Source organism: Miniopterus natalensis, chromosome 9 (assembly GCF_054644295.1).
Source record: "Miniopterus natalensis isolate mMinNat1 chromosome 9, mMinNat1.hap1, whole genome shotgun sequence".
Taxonomy (NCBI): Eukaryota; Metazoa; Chordata; class Mammalia; order Chiroptera; family Miniopteridae; genus Miniopterus; species Miniopterus natalensis.
In genome coordinates, this window is record NC_142089.1 from 30,776,695 (window position 1) to 30,801,563 (window position 24,869).

General features: G+C 40.7%; 1 protein-coding gene across 1 annotated transcript in view; it reads left to right on the top strand.

The window, feature by feature from the left end:
• Positions 1-16,270: 16,270 nt before the first annotated feature.
• Positions 16,271-24,869, top strand: part of ZYG11B (zyg-11 family member B, cell cycle regulator) — a 48,252-nt gene continuing 39,653 nt past the window's right edge. The window contains exon 1 of the mRNA XM_016210841.2: positions 16,271-16,326. Within this exon, the coding sequence (XP_016066327.1) occupies positions 16,297-16,326 (30 nt within the window). The 5' untranslated portion in view covers positions 16,271-16,296. The remainder of the gene's footprint in view (positions 16,327-24,869) is intronic.

The window sequence follows — 24,869 nt, forward strand, 5'->3', positions numbered from 1 at the left end:
TGCTTATTGTAAATTAATCTCATGTTTTTAGCCCTTTTCAATAAGCACTTTGCAGCTTGTAGACACTGTTCAGACTGTTGCAGAGAAATGGAGGGTCAAAGAAATTAAGTGATTTACCCAAAAAAACACAATGAGAAGACCAGAGAAACTTAGAGTTCTTAGAATCTTAGAGTTCACAACCATCCTGGATCCTGAAGGGGAAGAAATCAAGAGCGTTGTAGCACTCACCTCCTGACTCCAGACATAGATTCAACTGATATTAATTGATCACTAATTAGTACCTTAGTTTAGTACTTTAGATTCATTATCTCATTTGTTCTTCATAGCATTACTCACCGTTAATTCAACAAACACTCCCTGAATGATTAATAATGATTAGGGCTTGAGATGCAAAATTTAAAAATGCTAGGTTTCAACAAAACATGCTTTTCCTTCAGAGAGGAAAAGCACTGGTAAATAAACACTATGATATGCTCTACTCTAATGATGAAAGGAAGGCAAATTAGAAACAGTGTGATACCCTTTTTCATTTCTTTAATTAAGATTGGTATCCCATGTTTGTGAGGATGCTGAGAAACCAGCATTCCCATACACTGTTGGTGGGAATATATATTGATGCTTCCTCTTTGGAGAACAATATGATAATATCTATTAACATTTAAAATTTGTTTATATTTTGGGGGGGGAGGTGAGAGAAATTATCTGCAAACCATCTACCCTACAGTGGACTTGTATTCAGAACATACAGAGAATTCCTACAACTCAACAGCAGAAAGACAATGTTTAAAAAATGGGCAAAATATTTGAATAGACATTTTACCAAAGAATGTGAATAGGCTACAAGCACAAAAAAATATACCCAGCATGCCCTGGCCAGCGTGGCTCAGTTGGTTGGAGTGTCCTCCTATACACCAAAAAGGTGGCAAGTTCAACTCCTGGCCAGGGCACATACCCAGGTTTCGGGTTCCATCCCCGGTGCCCTGGGAGGCAACCTATTTATGCTTCTCTCCCATGTTGATATTTCTTTCTATCTCTCTCTCTCTCTCTCAAAAAACAAAACAAAACAAAACAAAACAATAAAAAATTTGTTAAATGCACCCAGCATGGGAAAATGCAAATAAATTTCACATTTCCACAATGAGATACCACTATACAACTACTAGAATGGCTGTAGTGAACAAGACAAACAATACCAAGTGTTGATAAGGATATTAAAAAACTGGAACCCTTATACATTTCTGTTTGGAATGCAAAATGCTGCAGCCACTTTGTAGTTTTGTTTGTTTGAATTTTATTTTATTTTGATAAGGACACTTAACATATCTATCTTGTTAACAGATTTTTAAGTGTACAATATATTATTGTTGAATATAGGTAGAATGTACAGTGTTGTACAGCAGATTTCTAGAGTTTACTCATCTTACTTAACTGAAACTTATGCCCTTGATTAGTAACTCCCCATTTCCTCTTCCTCCTCAGCCCCCGCAACCACCATTTCCCTCTTTGAGTCTATGAATTGGACTATTTTAGATACCTTATATAAGTGGAATTATGCAGTATTTGTCTTTCTGTGACTGGCTCATTTCACTTAGCATAATGTCCTCAAGGTTCATCCATGTTTTAACATACTGCAGAATTTCCTTCTTTTTTGAGGCTGAATAGTATCCCAATGTATGCATGTGTACCACATTTTCTTTATCTGCTCACCTGTCAATGGACATTTAGGTTGTTCCACATCTTGATTACTATGAATAGTGCTGCAGTAAACATGGGGATGCTAATATCTCTTCATTGCTGATTTCAATTCTTTTGGATAAATGTCCAGAAGTGGGATTGCTGGATCATATGGTAATTCTATTTTGAATTTTTTGAGGAATATCATACCGTTTCCCATAGCAGCTGTACCATTTTGCATTCGTGTCAACAGTGTGCAAGGATTCCAATTTCTCCATAGCCTCAACACTTGTCTTTTTATTTATTTATTTTAATTCTCACATAAGGATTGTTTTTAGTTGATTTTTTAGAGAGCAAAAGAAAGAAACATCAATGTGAAAGAGAAACATCAATCGTTTGCCTCCCACACACACCCTGACCCCGGGTTGAACCCACAGCTTTTTTGGTGTTCAGGATGATGCTACAACCAACTGAGCCAGCCAGCCAGGGCTCTCTTTTGATTGTTTTTTATAACAGCCATCTTCACAGGTGTTCATCGTGGTTCTGATTTGCATTTTTCTGATGATTAATGACTTTGAGCATCTTTTCATATGTCCATTAGCCATTTGTACTTCTTTAGAGAAATGTGCACTCACGTCCTTAGCTCATTTTAAATCAGGTTTTTTGCTTTTGAGTTGTAGGAGTTCCGCAGATATCCTGGAGATTAACCTTTTATCAGATATCTGGTTGGTAAACACTTCCTTCCATTATTTTGGTTGTCTCTCCATTCTGTTGATTGTCTCCTTTGCTGTTCAGATGCTTTTTAGTTTGATGTAGTCCCATGTGTTTGTTTTTTGTTTTGTTTCCTATGCTTTTTAAAAATTTAAAAAAAATATATCTTTATTGATTTCAGAGAGAGGAAGGGAGAGGGAGAGAAATAGAAACATCAATGATGAGAGATGCATCCTTCCCACTGGAAAAAAGGAAAGTCCATTGATCAGCTGCCTCCTGCATGCCCCCGACTGGGGATGGAGCCTGCAACCTGGGCATGTGCCCTCATTGGGAATCAACCCTCCATCTCCTGGATACTGGGTCCATGCTCAACCGCTGAGCCACGCCCGGCGGGCTGCCTATGCTTTTGATATCCTTAAAATGTGCTTACATTTTTGATCCAGAAATTCAACTTTCAAGAATGTATCCTACAGAAATTCTTACACAAATAAATCTTTGCTGCAATTTTTGTTGCTGCTGCTGTTATGATAATAGAAATGACAAACATCCAAGAACAGGGGATTTGATACAATGTAGACATTCAAAAGAATGAAATAGGTCTATTCATGTCAACATTGAAAGATGTTCAAGCCTGGCCAGAGTGGCTCGGTTGACCATCCCCGTCATCCTGCACACCAAAAGGTTGCCAGTTTGATTCCCATAAGCAACCAATCAGTGTTTCTCTCTCTCCCTCTCTCTCCCTTCCTCTATCTAAGTATGTCCTTGGGTGAGGATTAAAATAAATAAATAAAATGTATTAACTTATTTTTTTAAAAGAAAGATGTTCAAATATATTGTTAAGTGAAAAAAGTTGTACAGTGCTGGCCGAGCGTGGCTCAGTGGTTGAGCATGGACCTGGGATCCAGGAGATCAAGGGTTGATTCCCAGTCAGGGCATATTCCTGGGTTTCAGGCTTGATCACCAGTTGGGGACATGCAGGGGGCAGCTGATTGATGGTGACCCTCTCGTCATTGATGTTTTTATCTCTCTCCCTCTCCCTTCCTCTGTCTGAAATCACTAAAGATATATTTTAAAAAGAAAAAAAAGGGAAAAAAAGTTGTACAGTATAACCTAATTTTGTTTAAAAAGTAACATTTTGTATAGTCATAGAAAAAAAACAGAGAAAATACACTGAACTGTTAAGAGTAACTATGGACTGGGAAGGAGAGAGGGAATCGTGTACAGGGCACTTGCAGTGTCTGTACTCCATCTTTATTTTTATAATGTATTACTTTTGTAAGCTGACAAAATAATAAAAGTGTTTTTTAAAGACATGATGTCTTCCCTAGACATGTTCATTGTCTTACAGGTCACTTCAGGTATTAATATCTCCATTTTATAAACTTAGTCCAGAGGAGTAAAGCGATTTCTTCAAGGTCACACAGACGGGCAAGTGTCTCCCACAGGCTGTGGATCCGCCAGCTGACGGGATCCGCCCAGTGGGAAGACGCGCCCAATCAGGTTTGCTGTGAGGTCACTTTCAAGGCCTGGGATTGGTGCTCGCGAGGCGGCGCAGCAGCGGGTGGCGAAGACTCGGGATGAGGAGGCTTTTCCAGGGTTGCCCCGGAGGAGCCCGTTCTTTGTCCCCCGAGAAACCTCAGCATTAGGTGGGTTCGTCAGGGAGCGCCCTGCCCTTCTGGCTGTGGCCGATTCTCCAGGCCCGTGCCCCTTAGCCCCGGCCCTCCCTCTCTGCCCCCCTCCCGCCGGAAACGGGGAGTCCGCGGCAGGTGCCAGGTCTGCTGAGACTCGCGTTTCCGCGGCGCGATTGCCCATCGCGGTCCCCGCGTGACCTGCATGGCTTCCAGCCAGCGCGAAGCGGTCAGAAACAGGATTCGATGTAACCTCTCCTTCCCTGCGGGTCTTGGAGGCTCCCAGGTTGTTCTGCAGGCTGGAAAGGCCCCTGCTTTATAGAGGACTGGGGGGGAGGGGGTCCCCGAGAGAGGAAGAGCTGTGACCCAGGGCGCGCAGAAAGGTAATGAGAGAGCCGCGGAAACCACCGGCTCTTCCTGGAGCGCAGCAAGTTGGAGGGTAACCTTTCCAACTTGATCTTCACCTCCTCCTGACAAATACCCTCGCCCCTTTTTGTCTCTGGTTTCCTCTTACCCACATATCATTAGCGGAGGCTGTAAGGTTTATCAAGAATAACAAGGACTTGGAAAAAAAGGGAAAAAAAGAATAAGGACTTTGGGATCACACTGACCTTGGGATCCCATACTCGCTGTGGGAACTTGGACAAGTTGCATTACTTTTCTGGCCTTATTGTCCTCTATTAACCTGATTGGAATAAATGAGAAATTGGGAGGCAGTTTGTTATAGAGCAGTGGTTTTCAAAGTATGGTCCTTGGCCAGCAGCACCAGAATCACCGGGAGTTTGTTAGAAATGAATATTCTCTGGCCCAGCCCCAAACCCACAAATGAAAACTCTGGGGCCCAGCAATCTGTGTTTAAACAAACATGCTGTTGATTCAGGCACATGCTAGTGATTCAGACACATGTTGCACTTTGAGAATCGCTGGTATACAATGGGTAAGCCACTGGGTTTGGAGTGAGACAATTTTGGGTTTTTCTAAAAGTGTCTTAGTTCTGCCTTTTACTATTTGGCAAGCCTCAAGCAAAGCATTTTACCTACCTGCTCCTTAGTTTACTCATCTGTGAAATGGTGGTAATAGTTGTATCTACATAACATTTATTTACTCACTCAACTTTTTTTTTTTAGGGGCCTATTATGTGACAATCACTATTCTAGATTCTAGGGATACATCAGTGAACAAAACAGACAAAAATCTTTGCCATCAAGTAGTATTTGTTCTAATGAGATTTTTGAGGATTAATTAAAACAATTATGATAATGATGTATAAAACTTAGTACAACACTGGCACATACTGAGCACTCAGCAAATGGCAGCTATTACTCATGATGGGCAAAGGACAGGTAAACAGTAAAATGCCATATTAGATTAAGCTGTGAGCTCTCTGAGAATTGTCTGACTCATGCCTGTGTCATCCAAATCTAACATAGGGCCTGGTGCAGATTAGGGTTCAGTAAATATTTTGTGAATGTATGTACAAAAGTCAGAGATTAATACTGACTGGGTTTCCTTTATTTTATTTTTTTAAATGATATAGTCTTTTTTTTTAAATATGTCTTTATTGCCCGGCTGGGCGTGGCTCAGCAGTTGAGCATCAACCTAGGATCCAGGCGATCAGGGTTCGATTCCTGGTCAGAGCACATGCCCCGGTTGTGGGCTCGATCAATGACTCTGTCATCATTGATGTTTCTGTCTCTCTCCCTCTCCTTTCCTCTCTCTGAAATCAATAAAGATATATTTAAAAATATATATATATGTCTTTATTGATTTCAGAGAGAGGAAAGGTGAGAGAGAGAAAAACATCAATGATGAGAGAGTCATTGATCAATTGCCTCCTGCATGCCCCCTACCAGGGATCGAGCCTGAAACCTGGGCATGTTCCCTGACTGGGAATTGAACCTCAATCTCCTGGATCATAGATCAATGCTCAACCGCTGAGCCATGCCGGCTGGGCTGGGTTTCCTTTATAATCCATCTTTAGAGCTGACTTCTCAACAATAAGCCACACTCTCTAATAAGCCTTCCTTTCCCCTTACATTTGTATATTTTACTCTTTCCAGTTATTGAAAACTAACTTTTTCCACATTCATGTGTTGTGGCAGGTCTGAAATGTAGTTGGTGCGTAATAAACCTGTGTTAAGTGAATGAATGGATGCTTGAAGCGGCATAAAAATATGCTGGATGGGGAGGGGGTGGGATGGAGTGGAATGGGTCATTGGGGAGAAAAAGGGACACCTGTAATATTTTAAACAGAAAATAAAAATAAATTAAAAATAAAAATAAAATGATTAGAATAAACTTATCTACAAAAATAAATAAATAAAAATATGCTGGAAATAGCAGTGAAACAAGGGTCAGGAAGCTTCAATTCTAATTCCTGTTCTGCTACTTCTATAGTATTTGACCTTGGCTAAGTCCATTTTCTTTTCAGGTCCTCAGTCTCCTGATCTATAAAACTGGACTCATAATCACTAGCCCACCACAATGCTCAGAGGGGACAGATCAACTTTAATACCTAAGATTTAAGAATGCTTCACATGACTGCTAATGTGTTGTCTCCTTATCTTAACTCTCAGGAAGAAATGCTGAAAACAGTAAAAGGAGATCATGTAGGTAGACCTCTTTGTAAACCTTCAAACACTGGTAGAAATGCAGACTCTTGGGCCTGGCGCAGACCTACTAAACCAGAATCTGCATTTTAACAAGATCTTCAGGGGATTCAGATGCACAATAAAGTTTGAGAAGCACTGCTTTAAACAGACTCATAGGACACATGCACTGAAAAAATTTTGAGGATATCTTCAACTTCCTTATTTTTCAGAGGAGTACACTAGAGCTCAGCAATGAAAGAGACTTGTTTTTCTAAAAGGCACATCTAAGTGTGTCACACCCATGTTGGAAACCAGTGGCTCCCCATTGCCCACATCCTTAGCTCAGCACTGACTCCCACTTAGCACTGCACTTGCTATTTCCCCACCTAGACGAAACAAGCCAATCACTCTGACCCTCTCTTCTTCTCCGAACTCCTTGGGCTGTTTTCTCTGTATGAGCTGTCCTTCCACTTCTCTCCAGCCTCAGCTCAGATTATGAAATCCTTGATACCAGCTCAGACATGACACCCCCCAGTCCTTGTTTAGGACACCTTCCTAACCTTTACTGGTTCGTAGTGGGCTGTGGTTAGCCAGCTGAGACCTCCTCCACCTCTTGAAGCTCTGTGGTCTTTACCTGTTTTACAATACTTGTTATTCCAGACTGTGAGCTTCTTAAGGGTAGAAACCAAGTCTCAGGTCCCCACACAGAGTCAGCCACTTTTTAAGAGCTCAATTTATCCCATGCGACTATTTCTAAGGTGTCTTCCAGGTATAAATTTCTGCATTTTGAGACTATGAACTTTCAGAGAGCAGGGATTTGATATTCTCTCCCTGTGCCTGAACACAGGAGGCTCTCATTCACCACCCAGGCTGACTGGTTTAGCTGTTTTGATTACGGCCACTCCCATAACGTGCCTACAACCCGGTTCATTGGAGCATGCTCAGGGAAGTACAACTGACCATATGGCAGGATAGTAAGAAGTTAGGGAAATTCCTGGGCAAGTGGAATAGGGAAACTGAGACAAGAAAATTAAACAAGGCTAAACAGTTTGGGCAGCTTGTAGCCAGCTTGCAAATTGCAAGACCTTATCTTCCCCAACCAAGGACACTTGAAAACAAATCGTTTATACCTCCCCTCCCTAACCAGAGAATAGATAGCTTAAATCACCGAGGTCTGGGAAATAGAGAACAAAGACCCAATTAATGACATTTGTACCAGCTAAACCCAAGGACAGATAAAGCCTGGGGAACAAATAAGGAAAACCCCATAAAAGCCCGACAGACCTAAGATAAAAGTAAAACAGGCCAAAGAATAATCCCAAACTCCTCTATACACTCATTTTGATGCATCGGCATATTAAAAATGCACCTGGAAAGCTGATGAATATTTTATTGAAACCCTCCCCTAAGATTCTCACCTACAGAAAAAACAAAGGGGGAGGGATAAAAAGCCCTCAGGACAAAGATTCGGTGTGGGCTCGCTCTACAGCCCTCCCATGCCCCTTCCCGGGCGTAACTTCTTATTTCTTCCTAAACTCCAGTGGTCCCTATGAGACTTGCAACCAGGGGAGCAGTGGGCAACTGCAACTCAACTAGGGCTCACCCTCTGATTCTGTCTCCAAGGCCTCCCTTTCTTCTGCTTCGCAGTGAGCTAAAGCAGCCCTGCCTTGGCTCACTTTTATCACTGTGACCTTCACTTCCCAGTGAGCTAACAGCAGCCCTGCTCTGCCTCATTTCTTTCCTATGTTTCTAAGGAGGCAAAGCAGAGCACTGCCTAGGCTCTCTCCTGCTGCTTCTTCTACCCTAAGCCCTTCCTTTATTTCACGATCCCCAGCTTTGATAAATGTACTCTCACAATCACCTGGACTGGTATCGTGAAATCTTTCCTACATGAAGTCAAGAACCCATACACTACAGGCTGGCCTGGGGCAGACCCATTCCAGGGTCCCTGTCCAGTAACAACCTGACAGGTTGCAATGCCAAGGGTAAGGAAGGGATTGGATTTCAGGGTAAATCATCTCAAGTCTGGGCTGAGATTTAATGCCTTCTAAAAAGGCTCACAAGATTTCAAATTGTGACCCTGAAGCTTCCTGTCCCTACATAAGAACTGATACAAGTAGGTGTTCAATACACATTGATGAGTAAATAAATGAATGAGTAAATTAATCTGGGCTTCTAAATGTAACCGAATGATGACTATCAGTAAGAACAGTGGTGCAGGAAGAGAGTTGTGACCAAATGTCACATAGTGTAAAAGATGAAGTATAAGCTCCTGACCTTTACCCTGCCGTAACCTGCCCCAGCCTGCCTCTCCAGCTGCCTCTTCCTCTCCTATGCATACCCTTTGTGTCTCATCCCAAACTATCTGTAGAGCCCAAACACATTGTGTGGTTTCATGCTTCAGTGACTTCACACATTTTGTTCCCTATACCTAGAATACTCTCTTTTCCCCTTTTAATTTAGGTAATTCTTATTTGCTGTCCAAAGTCCAGGTCAAGTAGTACCTCTTCTAGGAAACCATCTCTGACTGCTCTGCTGGGCTGGATGCCTCCTCTGTGCTCTAGTAGGTGCCATGCTTCTTTTTATAAAAGTACTGATCATGTTCTCTTGCTGTTGTCTATCTTTTTCACCCACAAGACTTGAGTACCTTGAGGGCAAAGACTGTCCTATTTATTTTTGTATCCTCAGTGTCCAGCATATAGCATAACACAAAGGAAAGGCACATGGTCCAGCGGAAAGAAGATAGAGTAGAAGAGTTATCATTAGTCAGTGAATTTACCACCATAGAATTCCAGGCTTACAAAGGGCCTTGTTACACCTGAAACTAATACAAAATAATATTGAATGTAAACTATAATTTAAATTTTTTTTTTTAATTAAAAGAAGGGCTTTGCAAAACCTCATTTAATATTTGTTGAAGAATTAATTATTTACATGCATATGACCTAGGAAAGGGCTAGGACAGTAAATAGTAGATGACAGGCAAGGATGCCTGGAGAAGTGGAATTTAGACACACACACACACACACACACACACACACACACACAGAGTCCATGGCAGACACATCATTTATAGTACATGGACAGATGACCCTTTAAAGAAGGGTACCTGGAGATAAGACCCCAGTGGTCTGATTGGGGTGACAGTTAGTTTCAAACTAGCTACCTTGTCTTCCTTTCTCCCATCCCACCCTGACAGAAAGCAGCAGAAGGGTTAAAGACAAAGGAAAAAAGTGTGCACACAAAGTATGAGATCTGGATCTGTTACCAAACCTGGGAGCCAAGGTAATTCTGTAATCTATACCGAGTCACTATTCTCTCTACCTTCAGTTTCCTCATCTGTAAAATAGGGGTAATAATGTCAAGCTTGCAGGCTTGGCAGAAGAATTTTGTGATAATAGTTAATACTTATATTACACTCATACCCTGCCAAGTCCTGTTCTAAGAGCTTTAAATATAATAGTAAATTAAATCTCCCTAGAACTCTATGAGGTAAGTACAATTTTCATAGCAATTTTATAGATAAAGAAAGACATAGAAATGTCACACAACTTTTCCAAGACCATACACCTAGTAAGTACGGACTGGGAGTGAAACCCAGATTGGCTTGCTCCAGTCTATGCTCTTAACAAGTACTATATTGTCCCCTTTAAAATGTCTTATCTTTCAACTATTACATACTCCTACGATTGGAAAAAGGTTTTCTGTCTGAGTAGTCTGGGCTATTTTAAGATGCCCTAAAGGTAAGCTGGCTTTGCCTTCGTCTGAGGAACTGGAACAAGTTCTTAGCCCTTTGGCCAGAGGGCATTCAAGGGACATGAGGATCCCATGAAATTAATTCCTCCAGTCAGGCCATGTTCTGGGCCCTGAAGACAGAGCTAAATTGATTCCAGCCAATGCTCTCAAGGAGCTCACAGCTTAGTTGGGGAGAAAAGCAAAAGAGACAACCCCAGCATAGTAGTGCTATGGAGGGAAGCTTATAAGGGACATCTAAGTTAATTATGGAGGGATTGATTAGAAAAGGCCTTCCAAAGGAGGAGACACGAGTCTAGTATCAAAGGCAAGTGGAAGACATAGTTGAAGAAAGCAAGAGAGAATGCTATGAGCCAATGTATAAGGGCTTTAAATAGCACTACATATTCAAAGAACTATGAATAGTTCAGTATGGCTAGAACAGAGCTAAGGAGACATAAAATGGGAGTGTTGTTGCTGAAGGCATAGACAGAAGCCAGATGGGAAAGTGCCTCAGTTGTCAAGTTAAGGAGTTTGGCCTTATCCTGTAGGAGATGTAGAGCTATTGAAAATTTCCAAAGACGGGTATAATATGGATTAGAAAGATAATTTTGGTAACAAAAGTGGAATTGAGTTAGAGGATTAAAACTAGAAAACGCTTTCAAGAACATGAAAAGTTGCTCAACATCATCAGTCATTAGGGAAATGTAAGTTAAAACCACAATAAGGTACCATTTTACACCCATTGGAATACCTATAATAAAAATAATGAACAATAGCAAGTGTTGGCAAAGATGTAGAAAATTGGAACCCTCACACGTTGCTGATAAGAATGTAAAATGGTGCAGCTGCTTTGTAAAACAGTTTAGCAGTTCATCAAAAAATTAAATATAGAGTTACCATATGACCCAGCAATTCTACTCCTAAGAATATACCCAAGAGAAACGAAGACATACATTCACATAAAACCTCTTACATGCATATTCATAGCAGCATTATTCATAACAGCCAAAAAGTGGGAACAACCTAAATGTCCATCAGCTAATGAATAGATAAATGAAATATGGTATATCTATTATACAATGGAATATTATTCTGCCAAAAAGGTATGGAGTCCTGATACATACTACAATATAGATGAGTCTTGAAAACATAATGCTAAGTGAAAGAATCCAGACACAAAAAGCCACATGTCATATGATTCTACTTCTGCAAAATGTTCAAAGTAGCCAAATCGCTAGAGATAGAATATAGGTTAGTAGTTGCCAGGGGCTGGGGTAGGAAGGAATGGGGAGTGACTGCTATTGGGTATGGGACTCTAGAAGTAGTGGTGATGGTTGTACAATTTTGTGAATATACTAAAATTATACACTTTAAAAGGATGAGTTTTATGGCAAGTGAATTATATACCACCACCACCACCCTCCATAAAAAAGACTGGTAGCAGAGTCACCAGCGAGGCTACTGAAATGGTCTGAACAACATGCTTCACACAGGGGAGCTCACATGCCTGGAAGTTCATGAAGACTTTACAGGGAGTAAGCATAAATAATCTCTACATCCGAACTTTTATGTGTACCCTCTTAACCTAAAATTAATCTGCCTGATAATGTGCCTTTTATTTCTCCTCTTTCACAGTAGCATTTCTCTCACCCTTAAAAGAAAGATATACTTCTCACCTATCCTAAAATATTACTATGACAGTATTGCCCTGGGGGTAAAAACATCTGGAGCATCTTTGAAAGGGATAACTTGAGCTTGCAGGGCTTTGAGGGAGAGTCCCAGGACAGCAAAGCAAGAGCATTTGGTAAGCAATTATTAAATGGATAATAAAAAGTAGATGTCAAATAAAAAATGTGTGAGGAGGATCATAGTTTCTAAAAATTCTTCTAGAGGGTATCAGAAGATAAAGTCTAGAATTACCTTTACCTTAGAATTATCTAGGGTGCTTAAAATAAAAAACTCCAGTTCTTGTGGTACATCTAGAGTTTCCAGGAGTGGAGAACTTTTTTTTTTTTGCCAAGGGCCATGTGGACATTTATAACATCATTTGCAGGCCATACAAAATTATCAACTTAAAAATTAGCCTGCTATATTTGGTCAAACATTTAATTAACTCACCCCTAATGTGATGGCTGGAACTGCTTCTCTTTGGTGAGGCCTTGGCAGGGCCAGACCAAACGATTTCATGGGCCATATACAGCCCTTGGGCCAGACGTTCCCCACCCCTGATCCAGACAATGGAATATTATTCTGCACTAGAAAGAAATGAGCTGTCAAGGCACCAAAAGACACAGAGAAAATTTAAATGCTTGTCACTTCTACCAAGTGAAAGAAGTCAACCTGAAGGTAACATACTGTATGATTCCAACTATATGAAAAGGCAAAACTATGGAGCCAGTAAAAAGCTCAGTGGTTTCTAGGGGCTGGAGGGGAGGGAGAAATAAACATGGGGAACACAGAGGATTTTTCAGGCAGTGAAACTACTCTGTATGCTACTATAATGATGCATACGTGGTTCAAACTCATAGAATGAATAACCCCAAGAGTGAACCCTAATGTAAACTATGGACTCTAGGTAATTGATTGTGATGTGTCAGTTTCGGTTCATCAAATGCAATAAATGTACCATTTCAGTACATATGGTGTGGGATTTTGATAATGGAGTGAGTGGAGGCAAAAGTTATTTTGGAAATCCCTGTTTTTGCTTCTCAATTTTGCTGTGAATCTAAACCTTCCCTAAAAAAAATTAAAAGTCCTTCAACACAACTCCTGTTCTGGAGCCCCAGCCCAGGTGATTTTTCTTCACTACCAGCAGGTCCTCAGGAAGGGTGATTTCCAGATCAGACTGAGAGTACGTGGCCTAAGCTAATATTGGTGGTCTTATTCCCTTTGCTATTTGTTGGTTTATTCATGACCAATAGGGCCTGAAGGGAAGTTTATTGGTGGCTACCAAGAATAACAGAAATCTATTAGCCATACAAGGGAAGATGTTTAATTGGCAGTTGGATATATAAATCCGAAATTCAGAAAAGAAGTCTGGAATGGAGGTGTCATTTGGGGAATTATCACTACAAAGATCATATTTAAAGTAATAGGATGGGATAAGATTATCAAGGAGTGAGTATAAATGGAAAGGGGCAAAAGGGCAAAGTATTGACTGGGAGAACTGCAATATTTAGAGGTCATAGAAATGTGGAGAAACCAAGAGCAGCCGGTGAGATAGAAAAACTAGGGGAGAGGAGTATCATACACGAAGAGGAAATAATCAGGTGTATCCAGTGTTCTTGGTTGGTCAAGTAACACTAAGAATTGACTGTTGTTAATAAATGGACATCACTGGTGACCCTGGCAAGAACATTTCAGTGGCATAGTAGAGGTGAAAGGTTAACTGGACAAGGTCCCACAGAACATGAGAAAAAGGAAGTCAAGACATCAAGCACAGTACAGGTCACCTTTGTGAGACATTTTGCTATAAAGAATAGAGAAATTGGGCAGTAGCTGGAGGGCCAAGCAGGGTCAAGAGAGTTGTATTTATTTAATTTCATTTTATTTATTTATTTGTATTAAATTTTTTTAAAGAATAATTTATTGATTTTATTTTTTTGAGAGAGAGAGGAATGGAGAGGGAGAAAGAGAAAGAGAAAGAGAAACGTCGATGTGAAAGCAAAACATCAATCTGCTGCCTCCTGCACAGCCCACACCAGGGATCAAGCCCCAAACCTGGGCATGTGCCCTGACCTGAATTGAACTGGCAACCTTTCGGTGCATGGGACAATGCCCTACCAACTGAGCCACACTGGCCACGGCTATTTTTTAATTTATTTTTGAGATGGAAGAAATAAATTCATATTGGTATGTCAATGGGAAAGTAAAACAGAAAAATGATGGTCTAGAAGACAGAAAGAATTGCTGGATAGCCAGGCTGGAGTGGCTCAGCTGAGCATCGTCCTGTATACCAAAAGGTTGCCGGGCACATACCTGGGTTGTGTGTTCAGTGTTTCTCTCTTACAGTGATATTTCTCTCTCTCTCTTCCTCCCTTCCTCTCTCTAAGCATGTCCTCTGGTGAGGATTGCCAAAAAATAAAAAAAAATAAAAAATGCTGCATAGTTGTGTTTGAGAATATAAAACAGTATGGGACCTAGCACTGCATATTACTCAAAGTGTGATCTGTGGATTAATGATGTTCTGTGAACAGTTTGTCACCAGTTTGTGGCAGAAATTGAGAGTAAATATTTAAATTTAAAATCTTTAAATATTGTATAGTTATTTGACAGGAAAATTTTGTCTGTAGGATCTAATAATAAAAATATGACTTCAAGTAGTCAAATTCATAGAAACAGAAAGTAGAATGGTGGTTGTCGGAGGCTGTGGAGAGAAGGCAACAAGAAGTTATTGTTTAATGGGTTCAGAGTTTCAGATTTGCAAGATGAAAAGAGTTCTGAAGCTCCATGGCGGTGATAGTACCACAACAATTTGAATATATTTGATGCCATTGAATTGTACACTTAAAAATGGTTACATGGTTTAAAAAGAATCTGGGCTTACATCTTGTATGTCTGTTTTTGCATTTATTTTCTAATAATTTTATAAAAATATGGGTTTGTAACTGATTGTGAATAAAAAAAAACTAAACCAAGTATTTTAGCACAGATAGTCTGAGAAGAACTGAGGGGGTTTGACCTCCAATAAAAGACAAATCGTTAGCAAGAAGGAAAGGCAGGCAGAATATAGGAGCAGAGTTACAGGCAGAGCAGACTTATAGGTAGTTGGAAGTCATGGTGGCTGGTGGGAACTTGTAGATGTTCTGTTTATTTGTTTGTTTGTGTGTGTTTGGGGGGATTTTTTTGGCCTCATTTTCTCAGTGAATTGGTAGTAATCAGTTAAGTGAGAATAAGGGAGGAAGGTTTGAAGAGAGAAATGTAAAATAGTTACCTAATAGGGTGGGAGGGTGTATGGAACTGGAAACATGTAGTAGTATAGCCAAGCATTAGAGGACTATTGAGGATAATGATATCAAATTTAGAGGAAGATCAATCAATTCAGTCAGTATGGTTTTGGATTTTTCTCCCTCCTGCCCCCCCCCCCCCCCCCGAGTCCCTCCCGTTTTGCTGCAGGTTCAGGATTAGAGTTTTGTCAGGTGAGTACAAGGAAAGGAGAGCAGAACTGAAGGTTAATACCTGGGAATGATTTTCGTGATGGACAGTAGAATATAAGCTGTTCAAGAAAGGAAGTGAGGACATAGGGTAGTGTGAGGAATAGTGAAAAGGTAGTAGGATCAGTGGGTTTCGAGTCTTGGTGGAGTTAAGAATTTTTGGCGTTGGGTGTTAGAGGAAGAAAACTAGAAAGGGAGGAGTTTGTGGTGGGACTTTTAGAGGGGTTACAATTATTGGTAATGAAAAGATGTAAGGTATGAGCGTGGAAATGAGAGGCTGAGGCAAGGATCACTAAGGGAGAGGAATCTGGGCATCGGAAGAATCATCTAGGAGAACTAAAATCCCCAATAATTACGACAATAGTAATGAATGACAATGAACCAGAAGCGCAGGAGTCTATAAGTGACTGAAACGAGTGAGTGCTCTAGTCTCCCATAATGACGTAATATTTAAAGCTCTTATTTTTAAAGGGAGGATAGGATTTGACTCCTTGAAGAGCCCGGGAGGCGAAGAAGTCAGAGGTGGGGTGCCCGGTCCGACTCCACGGCTGAGCCTGCGCAGTGAGGGCGGAGGCGGGGCTAAGCTTGGGCTCGTGCGCGGGGCGGGGCCTCCGGGGGCGGAGCCTGCGCTTTCAGGTCCCGCGGCCGCTGCGGTGCTGCACTTCCAGCTTCTGAGCGAAGGAGGCCGAGGCCTGGGCCGAGCCCGGAGCCGCCGCTCGCCGGAGCCTCCTGGAGCCCCCGCGCCGGCTCCACCTGGGGGCGGGCTCAGGCCCGGCCCGCCGCCGAGCCCAGGACAGAGGCCCCATGCCCGAGGACCAGGCTGGCACAGCCATGGTGAGGGAGCAAGGCCTGTCTGAACCGCAGCCGCCCGCTACCCTGGCTCCCGCAGGCCTGCCCTTCCCTAGCTCCGGTGCCCCCTCTGCGCCCTGCCTTTACCTCTCCCCCTTGTTACCCCCTCGGTGGCCCGCTCCTCCTTCCCAGCGTTCCCTCGCCACCTGCGGAGTGACATTCCCCCCTTTTCTCTTTCCTCCTAGATGACACCCGTTTTTGTTTTTTGTTCTTTTTTTTAATCACCCCGATGACAGCCTCTTTCTTGTTCGCCTTTGCCGCCCCCTCCTCGTCCTTTAACCCGACCTTCCTTTCTCCTCTACCATTTTGCCTTTATCTCTCTTTGGGGAACCTCTATGACTTACCCCTTTTCCTCCCCATTTTTCGTTCTTGCTCTTTGCTCTCGCCTCTTACCCCTTTCACCATTTTATCTCCACTGCCCCCTCCTTCCCGTATCATTTCTCCCCTTCGTCCTCTGCTGTACGCGTTTCCTCTCCCCTTTATCGACCATCCCCTCTCCCCTGGCTCTCACAGCTGTCCCGGTTTCATTGTCCGGGGATTTCAGGGGTCTAAGCAAGAACAATTTGAGGGCGATTGCTTCCCGGGAGCTGTAGGGCGGGCAGATGGGAATTCGTTGGCTTTCTTTTCTTTTTGTAGAGGAGAGGGGTGATGTTGGAGGTGTTGGAGAGAGCCTGGAAGCCTTGTTACCTAGTGTCATTGCAAAACCGGAGTGATAGTGTGTTTTGGAGTGATGGAGTGAGGCCAGCATGCATACTATGACCTTGTGAGATATGTAGCCTTTTGACAGAAATAATTAAAAATGTTTCGGAATGTATTTTTATTTTGAGGGTCTTTTAATGTAGAGGTACAATTTGGAAAATTTAAAAATATTTAAGGTTTGACTGTTACTCAGAACAAATGGTTTGTTTTTGTTTGGAGGCAGAGAGCAGGGCTTCTAAAGACTGATAATCAGCTTGGCAGTCAGATTGTGACAGTTCTCTTTAATGCCTTCTAATGCCTTCATTTGTTTTCCCCTCCCTGAATGTAGCTGGCAGACCCTTATATTTGCAATTTCTCTCCTTCCTGTTTCAAAATAGGTTGAGGCTTCAGTTGGTTTTTCATTGAGTTGGGTCACACATGGTTTGCAGTACATTAATGAGCAGATTTCTCCTTCATATGCAGCAATCTATATTTTGGTCTTTGGGAGGAATAAGACATTCTAGTCAAATCTTAAGTCCTGGTAATCATGTTCTCCTAGGAGGTTAGTTAATTTCTATTCCCCCCCATCTGTTTTTTAGGAAAGTGGTTTATAATGAAATAATTTAATTTGTGAACTTTCTCTAACTCACTGACTCTGCATTTTTAGTTGTCATTCTCCTGTATCTGCCTCCACAACAACCCTTCATATTCACAGACGATCACCCTGTCACTGTGTTAACCTGTTTCTCCCCCTGAGGTGTGTTTTTCTATGCAGCAACTGTGCCTTACTTATTCCTGTTATTCCCAGTGCCCACTTAAATATAATGGGGATATGTTCTGAAAAAGGTATCTTTAGGTGATTTTGTTGTTGTCTGATCATCATAGAATGCGCTTACACAAACCTAGTGGTACAGCCTACTGCACACCTAGGCTATACGCTATACCACTGTTGTATTTGCAGCCCATCATTGACCAAAATGTCATTATTCGGTGCATGACTGTAGTTGAGATGTCCAATACAGGGGCTCTTAGGCTTTACATGAATCGGAATCAAATGGAGAGCTTGCAGGCTGCCGCTTCTAGAGTTTGATTTATTAGGTCTGGAGTAGGGCCTGAGAGTTTATATTTCTAACAAGTAACCCATGTCATGCTAATGTGCCTGGTCTGTGGACCTTCTTTGAGAACTTCTAGTCTAAGATATAGTTCCTACTTTGTATTCGTCTAATAATTTTTTCTAGTGCCACTGACTGTGTTGTCACTGCAATACTACAAATAATAAAGCATGTGGTCCCTACCTTTTTGTATCTTATATGTATGGACAATATAGATGCCAAGTAAGAGGAGTAATTTTACTTCCTTTTTTTAAAAGTTGATTTAGAGAGAGAGAAAGAGAGAAACATTGACTTGTTGTTCCACTTATTTATGCGTTCATTGGTTGCTTTTTGTATGTGCCCCAACTGAGGACTGAACCTGCAACCTTGGCATATCAGGATGATGCTCTAACCAACTGAACTATCCGGCCAGGGCCCCTAAAAAGAGTAATTCTGAATGTGAAAAGTGCTAAGAAAGGAAAAGTTGTGGGATCAAGGTATGGGATAGTCAGGGAAGGGTTTCCTAGAGGATTTTACTTTCAGGAAGAAAACCGAAGGATTAAATTATAGGAGTTGTGTTGTGGAAAACTGGACAGAAAGGATAACACATGTGAATGACCTGTGATAATACTCTCTTTTGCCAGTTTAACTCTGCATATTCTAGAGGTTTCAGCTAAACTTTAGCTGCTAAAGGAACACAAGGAAACCCCATTTACCCTGCCTACCCTTCAAAAAAACACTAGTCACACTCTATTATATAACCCTCTTTCATGGAATACATATCAATTGTAATTTTATATTTCTTGATGTGATTATTTGGTTTATATCTGTATCCAACCCCAGACTATAAAAATCATTGATATAGAGGTGGGTTTTGATCAACTGCTAAGTAAGGGCCATGTATTGTTCTAGGCACTGGGGTTATAGTGATTAAAAAAAAAAGGCATCGCCCCTGTGGAGGGAGAAGGAGGGTAGACAATAAATAAATATGTAATGAGAAGTAATTATTAATGCTAAGAAGAAATAAATCAGGAAACATTTGAGATCTTGTTTCCCATCATAAGTTGTCAGTTCAGCTTAAATAAACTCATAAAAATTTAAAAAAAAAGAAAGAAAGAAGGAAAGAAAGAAAGAGAGAGAGAGCAACCAAGCCTTGGCCAATGTGGCTTAGTTGGTTGAGCATTATCCCACACACTGAGAGGTCCCTGGTTCAATTCCTGGTCAGGGCATATGCCTGGGTTTCAAGCTTGATCCCCAGCAGGAGGTAGATGATAGATGTTTCTTTCTCATAGATGTTTCTCTCTCTCCCTCTTCCTTCCTCTCTAAAAAAAATTTAATAAAAACGCTGAATAAATAAATAAATCAGAGTAAGATCTAAAGTGATGTGTGTGTGTGTGCTGCATATGGTTTAGATAGTATGGTTAATCAGCAACACTAATAGCTAATATTTGTTGAACATGACTGTATAGGCCCTGTTTTAAGTGATTTACATATTTTGTCTCACTTAATCCTTATAGCAACCCAATGAGATAAGTATTAGATCTATGAATGTAGAGACCATTGGCTCACCATTGAATCTTTAACACATACATAGTGCCTGGTGCATAAGTGCTCAATAAATATTTCTTGAATGAATGAATGACTTTAGACGTCAGAAAGACAAGGAGGCTTGGTTGAGAAGGGGACATTTGAACTTGGGGTCTTAACAAGTGGGGCTTTATTAAGTAAGAATTTGGGAAGGAAAGCCATTCTTGGCAAAGGGACCAGCTTGAATGTTGAAGCTGAGACAGAAGCAAGCATGATGTATTCTGGGACATGCGTGACTCTAGCATTGAGGATGCAGTAGGAGATGAGACTAGGTGAGCCTATGGTCTGATCATGGAGGACCTTAAATCATAGGTTCAGGAGTTTTGGCCTTGTTGTAAAGACCCTGAGTACCTTGAAAGGTTTTTATGTGTGTAAAGGGATATCATAATTGAGATTTGGAGGGATGATCACTATAAATCAATATGAAACATGGTTTGGAATGGGAAGTGCTGTTGTACTCATCTGGATAAAAATAAGTATGTGAACTTTCTCCCTAGCCTTCTTATGGTGACTTAAGTTGGAGAAAGGAGAATATAGGGAAATGAAATATGAAGACTTGGCACACCACTTTTTGTGAATTTTCCATAGAGACATTACTGTGGAGTTGTACAAGAAACACAGAATGAATAACAGCTTTGCAATTCTGTTCACTGGGCCTGTTTTCATATGTGCTACCCTTAGGGATTTATGAGAATATTAAAACAAAGTAAATGTACTATACCAAAATCATTTATTTATTTACTTGCTTGTTTGTTTATTTATTTTGTTAATCCTTACCTGAGTATATTTTCTTCATTGACTTAAAAAAAAAAATCTTTATTGATTTCAGAGAGAGGAAGGAGGGGGAGAGGGAGAGAGAGAAACATCAATGATGAGAGTCATTAATTGGCTGCCTCCTGCACACTCCCCACTGGGGATTGAGCCTGAAACTTGGGCATGTGCCCTGACCGGGAAATGAACTGCAATCCACTGGATCATAGGTCAGTGCTCGACCTTTGAGCCATGCTGGCTGGGCGTTTCATGGATTTTTAGAGAGAGGAAGGGAGAGGGAAAGGGAGAAACATCGATGTGAGAGCAAAACATCAAAAGTAAAACATCGATCTGATGCCCCCTGCAGACCCCACACCGGGGATCATGCCAACAGCCCAGGCATGTGCCCTGACGGAATTGAACCACAATGCTTTGGTGGCCAGGATGATGTCCAACTGAGCCACACTGGTCAGGGTACAAACTTAATTTTTAAAATATTTTTTCTGTGGTATGAGAAGGAAGTGATTTTAAGTAAAATATATTTTATTTTATTTTAAATTACATATATAATTTATTTAATAATACATTGAAAAAAATACATTAAAACAAATTTCCTGCCCTTCCAGTGTGGCTCAGCCGTTGAGCTTCAACCTGTGATCCAGGAGGTCGTGGTTCTGTTCCTAGTGAGGGCACACGCTGGGGTTTCCTGCTCAATCCCCAGTAGGGGGTGTGCAGAGGGCAGCAGATCAGCGACTCTCTCATCATTGATGTTTCTTGCTCTCTCTCCCTCTCCCTTTGTCTCTCTGAAATCAATAAAAATATATTTTTTAAAAATTTCTTTTCCTGTTCAATAAATAACACATTAACATGATATAAATCATTATTTGTAATATTTTTAAATGAATATATATTACAATGTAGGTTGAAATTAATTATGTTTATGGCATCAAAATAGATAAGAACTAACTTTTTAACCTTAAATTTGGAATTCTTGTATTTTTGTACTTAAAAAAAACCAACAAGTTTTTGTAATTGTTCTGTTTCATTTCTAAATGACAAACTAAAAGGAATGGTTCCAGGCTGCTACTTGAAAGCCTGTCTCCACAAATAAAACATTGGAAGTATTTCCAATAAATGAAAATCCTAACTGGATATAACTATCACCACATTTCTTTTTTTTAATGTTTAAAAAATACTGAGCTATCTCTCCCTGGCTTGTGTGGCTCAGTTGGTTGGGTGTCATCCTGTGCACCAAAAGGCTGATGGTTTCACGGTCAGGGCACATGCCCGGGTTATGCCTCGATCCCCGGGAGGGGGTGTGCAGGAGGCAACCTATCCCCCCTCTCTCTTCCTCTTCCTCTCTTTCAAAGTCAATAAAATATATATATTTTAAAATACTGAGCTATATTGATGTAGTACCGATTAAGAATCCTCATAAGATAAATGCATTGATTTACTCATTTCATCATCAATGTAGCTTATGTTTCTTGTCTTTAACAGTTCATTATAAGAATAAAAATAATTTTAAACTACTGTGATGTTCAACGTTCAAGGTGAAGTTACAGTATAACAGTTGAGTGACTATAATATCATGAGCCAACCTCCTACCTTTCATTCACTTATGTGCAGCCTATAAAATTTTTGATACTCTCAAACTGTTCTATTTTTAAAGGAGAAAAATTTTAATAATTATTTTATTAAATGGTTAAAAATATACAAATTGAGATAGACATCAGCATTGAATTTAATGATGTAAGCCATTGGGAAATGCTAGCTAGAACACTCCTCTTTTCATAGGTTCTAAAGCTAGCCCTTAAAAACACACTTAACTAATAAGTGGCAGAAACAGTCATTATTTACAATGGAGTAAAAGACATTTTTAATGTTAATAATTTAAAAAGAAAAATAACTTTAAAAAAAATTCTTGACTACTGGGACATTTATTTAGAGGAGCATGATCTCATAAATAGCTTTCATTTAGTGAGCACACAGTATGTCAGGTGATGTACTAATTAACCTTCCCAGTCCCATGAGGTTGATGGTGTTTTCTCATTGTATACATAAGGAAAATCAAGAAACTTTCCTGAGGTCATATAGCTAATAAATGACAGAGCAGGATTCAAACACATTATTGTCTGACCCCTAAGCCTGTGCTGTTTCAAATACGTTCCCTGGGCTCTTATGCGGATGTAGGAATCTAAACTGAATTCAGACATTTACAATATTTGTACCATTGTTTCCATTATAAAAGTAATTTATACTTATTGAAAGAAAATTGGTCAAAGGGTGTGTACAGTTTTATGGTTCTTTTTTTTTTTTTAATATATCTTTATTGATTTCAGAGAGAGGAAGGGAGAGGGAGAGAGAGAGAGAGAAACATCAATGATGAGAGAGTCATTGATGGGCTGCGGCCCACAACCCGGGCATGTGCCCTGACCGGGAATTGAACCCTGATCGCCTGGATCCTAGGTCAACGCTCAACCGCTGAGCCACGCCCGGCTGGGCGATGGTTCTTTTTTTTTTTTTTTTTTTAATATTTTTGTTGATTTCAGAGAGAGGAGGGAGAGATAGAAACATCAATGATGAAAGTCATTGATCGGCTGCCTCCTGCACGCCCCCTGCTGGGCATGCGCCCTGACCAGGAATCTGACTGAGTTCTGGATCATAGCTTAATGCTTAACCACTAGGCTGGGCAGTTTTCTGGTTCTTGATTCATATTGCCAAATTGCCTTCTATAAAGCACTTGAAGCAGAATATCAGATGTTGATGGCATTCTGTCTTTAACATTTAGATACCTTTTGAACATTGAAAACTTGGGAGGTATGACAGGAATATACTTTCAGAATACATTAATTGAGGGGAGCAAAAGGCTGGTAGGAATTCAGTATTATTTTATCTATTTATCTATCTGTCTATATTTATTTATTGGTTAATCTTTACCCAAGCATACTTTTTCCATTGATTTTTAGAGAGAGTGGAAGGGAAGGAAGGGAAGGGAGAGAGAGAGAAGAGAAACATTGATGTGAGAGAGACACATCGATTGGTTGCTTCCACCACGAGCCCCAACCAGGGCTGGGGATTGAACCTGCAACCCAGGTATGTGCCCTTGAGTGGGAATCGAACCCGAGACCCTTTGGTTCTTGAGCCAACACTCTAATTACAGAGCCACACCAGCTAGTGCTCAATATTATTTTTAAATGATACTGCTCTTAATTCTAACAGTATCTATTATGCATTGAAAACTGTACATTTCAAGATATTATATATAGAGAGCATACTTGTTATGAATGTGGATTTGTGGACTTTTTATGATACTTAAGAAGCCTGCAGTTTAGGCCCCGCTAGTTTACAGCTTTCTTATAGTGCTGCAGCCACACAGGCTGTACTGTACAACTCAAGTGGCCACCATGAAAAAGGACAGCAATGGGTCTACAAAGATCTGTATCCTGTGTACTTGTCAGTGTCTAGGACATAGTAGGGGCACAGCAGATAGTTGTTGAATGAAAGTGTTTTGAATAGTATACTAGGACCTTTATGATCTAATCCTTCAATGACCTAATCATTTAATGAGAAAAAGTCTTTTCATTTTATGCTCTGTAGTACTAAGCACACATTATGCTGTCTTTCCTGCCTCTGAGTTCTGCTTATACTGTTCCTTTTTGCCTAAAATGCTGTCCCCCTTCCTGACTATTTAACCTTCATGTATTACATTAAACCAGTGATTTCCATCTGGTGGGCTACGGTAGGCACACTGGTGTGCTGCAAGAATTTTTAAAACATGCAATACCTTACTATTTAGTCAGGGGTATTGACCCCTTTTCCCTTAGATTGTCAAACAAATAAATTACAACAGCCAACAACAATAGCTGTCTGGTGTGAATTAATCAAAATTATACCAGGTGGGGGTTTTTTGTCATAGTGGCAAAAACATATTTTTTGCTGTGCCGCAGAATTTTAGTAATTAGTTTATGTTGAAAATCGCTGCCTTAAACCTTACCTCCTTTTTGAAGCCTTCAGTTACCTCCAGGCAGCCTTGTGTTACTTTTTTCATATGCCTGTCCTGTACTTTGTGTCTTGGTTACAGCAGTTACTCTGTGGTGGTAGTACTGTTTTGGGGGTTGGGGGGGTGGGGGAGGTTATTGATTGTTTTAGAGAGAGAGAGACATCAATTTATTGTTTCACTCACTTGTGCATTCATTGTTTGCTTCTTGTATGTGCCCTTACTGGAGATCAAACCCACAACCTTGGTGTGTTGGGACGATGCTCTGAGCTACCCCACCAGGGCCCATATTGTTTGTTAACAAGACTGGCTGGTTCTCCAGATTGTGAGCTCTCTGAGGTTAAGGACAGTACCGTGTTTTATCAACTTCATGTCTTAAGCAGTTAGCCTAATGCCTGAGACATAGTACGAAGTTAAATATT